The 3,972-nt window shown below is 43.6% G+C and overlaps 1 protein-coding gene across 1 annotated transcript in view; it reads right to left on the reverse strand.

Moving 5' to 3' along the window:
• ATRN (attractin) overlaps positions 1-3,972 on the reverse strand; it is a gene marked incomplete at both ends in the record, with an annotated part of 93,109 nt that overhangs the window by 82,103 nt on the left and 7,034 nt on the right. The window contains 2 exons of the mRNA XM_015828296.1: positions 2-83; positions 3,211-3,301. Coding sequence (XP_015683782.1) covers positions 2-83; positions 3,211-3,301 — 173 coding nt within the window. The remainder of the gene's footprint in view (position 1; positions 84-3,210; positions 3,302-3,972) is intronic.

The raw sequence follows: 3,972 nt of genomic DNA on the forward strand, positions 1-3,972 counted from the left end.
TGGTTGGAGATGTGGAACAGCCAGAGCTGACTGGTTACGTTGCCGCTCTCGTCTACCTTGCCTCCGTACATGTAGATTTTGTTCTGGAAGAAAGAGAGAGGATATTTATAGATATTTTTATATATATACAGACAGACAGATGATAGATAGATAGATAGATAGATAGATAGATAGATAGATAGATAGATAGATAGATAGATAGATAGATAGACAGACAGACAGACAGACAGACAGACAGACAGACAGACAGACAGACAGACAGACAGACAGACAGACAGACAGACAATTATTTTTTATAATCACAAGTGCTTAAAATAGTACCAGCAACATATTGTCTGGGTTTCACTGTCTAGTTTACTAATACGTATCCAGTTCCTTTCTCTCTACCTCGTTTTTCTAGCCAATAATAAAAAGTACCCCATGTTCTAAAATAAACTGAATCTTCTCGGAGTCCTAGTGGACGATCCCTTAAATAGGAGCCAGCCGTGTGCTGCAGCTGCCAAAAAGGACAACACAGTGCTAGGCTGCATTAACAGAGCGATAGGATCAAGATCACTTGAAGCGTTAATACCACTTTACAAGACCTTGGTAAGGCCACACTTGGAATACGGCATCCAATTTTGGTCACCACGATGGAATTTTTTAAGAAGAGACTGGACAGCCTTTTGTCTGAAATGGTATAGGGTTTCCTGCCTGAGCAGGGGGTTGGACTAGATGACCTCCAAGATCCCTTCCAACTTTATTATTATTATTATTATTATTATTATTATTATTATTATTATTATTATTATTATTATTATTATTATTATTATTATTATTACTCTTTCCTTTTCAATGTCAAAAGATCCATTTCTGCACACTCTTCAGATTTTTTTAATTCACACTTCCTCCGCTGGTCGATCTTCCTTTTTCCAATATTGAGCAAATACAATTCTTGCTGCAGTTAATATATGTCAAATTAAATATATACGCTCTAGAAGAAAGAGGAAGGATATTGACAGACGCGTTAAGAGTTCCCTCTGGCCTCTCCACTAGGAGAGGGAGTCCTTGACTTGCAAGCACAAGGGAGCCCCAAATTTTGGTTGTTAAGGGAGATGGTTGTTAAGCGAGGCTTGCCCCCATTTTACGACCTTCCTCGCCATGGTGGCTAAGTGAATCGCTGCAGTTAAGTCAGGAACACGGTCGTTAAGCGAATCAGGCTTCCCCCATTGAGGTCGCAAAGGGAGATCACGTGACCCCGAGGGACGCGGCGACCGTCGTAAATAGGAGTCAGCTGCCAAGCGGCTGAATGTTGATCGTGTGGCCACAGAGATGCTACGGCGGTCGTTAAGTGTAAAAAATGGTCCTAAGTCACTTTTTTTCAGCGTTGTAACTCTGAACGGTCATTAAATGAATGGGTGCAACCTTGTATCTGCCCAATTTCTCCAACCACCTGGGCGAAACCAGCAAAGGGTCTTGTGATAACAAGTCCCTCAAAGTACAACCGCAGCGGAACCCAAAAATGTGGGTCGCTAAGAGAGACATTTAGAAAAGGGAGCTTCAACCCCATTTTATAACCTTTCTCGCCGCAGTTGTAAAGTGAATCCCTGCCGGGGTTAAGTTACCCACACGCTGGCTAAGGGACCTGGCTTCTTCCCCCGTTAGCTTCGCTTGTCAGGCCGCAAAAGGAGATCGCGCGATCCAGGGACACGGTGACCGTCGTGAATGTGAGTCATTTGCCCGGCATGGGAACTTTGATCAGGTGACCATAGGACAGGGGTAGGCCACCTTGGTTCTTTTATGACTCGTCGACTTCAACTCCCAGAATTCCTGAGCCAGCCTGGGGGAACTATGGCCCTTTCATGACTTGAGGACTTCAACTCCCAGAATCCCTGAGCCAGCATGGCTCAGCTTGGAAGCCTCTCCCTTTCCCCTCAGCATGGCTGGCTCAGGAATTCTGGGAGTTGAAGTCCACGAGTCATAAAAGAGCCAAGGTTGCCTGCCCCTGCCATAGGGGGATGTTGCTAGGAGTTGTGATCAATAATGGTCCCCGAGTCCCCGTTGTCAAACAGAACTGAAGCCATTTTCATTTTTGTCTTCGTTGCCACATTAATAATAATAATAATAATAATAATAATAATAATAATAATAATAATAATAATAATAATAATAATAATAATAATAATAATAATAATAATAATAATAATAGTTGGAAGGGACCTTGGAGGTCATCGAGTCCAACCCCCTGCTCAGGCAGGAAACCCTATACCCATTTCGGACAAAGTGCTGTCCAGTCTCTTCTTAAAAACTTCCAGTGTTGGAGCATTCACAACTTCTGGAGGCAGGTTGTTCCACTGGCTAATTGTTCTAACTATCAGGAAGTTTCTCCTTAATTCCAGGTTGCTTCTCTCCTTGATTAGTTTCCATCCGTTGCTTCTTGTCCTGCCTTCAGGTGCCTTGGAGAATAGCTTGACTCCCTCTTCTTTGGGGCAGCCCCTGAGATACTGGAAGACTGCTATCCTGTCACCCCTCATCCTTCTCTTCATTAAACTAGGCCAGTGGTAGGCAACCTTGGCTCTTTTATGACTGGTGGACTTCAACTTCCAGAATTCCTGAGCCAGCCATGCTGAGGGGAAAGGGAGAGGCTTCCAAGCTGAGCCATGCTGGCTCAGGAATTCTGGGAGTTGAAGTCATAAAAGAGCCAAGGTTGCCTAACCGTGAACTAGACATACCCAATATTAATTTCTGAGATTTCAGCTAAAGGAGAAAGGAGGGGAGGTGTAGTTTTCAGTTAGCCAAAACAGCTTCTGTCTGTGAGAACCAAAGTCAATGCTGATTAACATTTTGGCAGGCTAAAGTGCTGGGAGGAGAGCCGGCGGCCTTTCGAAACAATTGGTGAGTGTGGTTTATGACAGCAAATTGGGATGGGAATTGCAATTTTTTTAACTTTGCAGCCCGAGGGACGGGATTTTAGTCTTGGGTTCACCTTTGTACGTGCCCATGTCTTGTTTCCTAAATAAAATGTTCTTTAAGGAAGAAATCCTTGCCTCAAAGTTCTTTTCAAGGGTTTTGTCTATCGGAACCGTGACAGGTTCAGGGCCGTTGGGACTTCAAAGACACTGTCGTAACATGAGGACTACCTCCATCACTTCGATCGAAGCCAGGTTTCAGAGCCGAGCCAAGTTAGAAAAGTCTCAAGGATGTAAAATTAAAACAAAAAAAGCCACTTACTTCGTGTAAGGCTATCGAATGGCCGTATCTGATCCCCACGGTGTTCACAGAACCGCCCAGGGTCATCCATTCTCTGGACTCCAGGTTATACCTGTGCGATAAAAAAAAAGCACAAAACACAACGCCTGTCTCCTTTCGCCCTGGAGAACGCAGCCGTTGTCGTCCTCGCCGCGCCAAGATAGGAAACAAGGGAAGCCAGACGGAGAAAGGCCAGGGATATTTACGGATGGACCTGCTATGTCAATAAAAATAAAGCTGATTTAGGTATCAGCTATTCTGCTTTTTTATAGCCAAGAAAGCCTTTGCGCTAATGCTCGAAAGCCAGGGAACCAGGGAAACGAGAGGGCAGCTTTGCCCCATTTGTTCAGAAGCCATCTTGCACACCCCTCCCGGGAAGCCTTCGAGGCAGCAGAAGAATAAGCAGCGTCTCCTCTGGAGGAATTAAGACGGGTCTGAAAAGGTCGTTACACGCCCGGGTTTTCTTTACTAACACTGTGTCAGTTTCATAAAATCCTCAAAGAGCCACAAAATGAATAGAGGAGAATTTGGAGCTCAGGGTTGAAATTATTATTATTATTATTATTATTATTATTATTATTATTATTATTATTTAAACTTATATGCCGCCCTTCTCCCTATAGGACTCAGGGCGGCTCACAGCATATTAAAACACACAAACGCCATTCCCCATAAAACCAATTAAAAACCAAATATTTGTCGCTGTATAGTTAATTAAGATTCAAATTAAAATTATCCCTATTT

This window comes from Protobothrops mucrosquamatus, unplaced genomic scaffold, assembly GCF_001527695.2.
Source record: "Protobothrops mucrosquamatus isolate PMUCROS unplaced genomic scaffold, P.Mucros_1.0 scaffold4387, whole genome shotgun sequence".
Taxonomy (NCBI): domain Eukaryota; kingdom Metazoa; phylum Chordata; class Lepidosauria; order Squamata; family Viperidae; genus Protobothrops; species Protobothrops mucrosquamatus.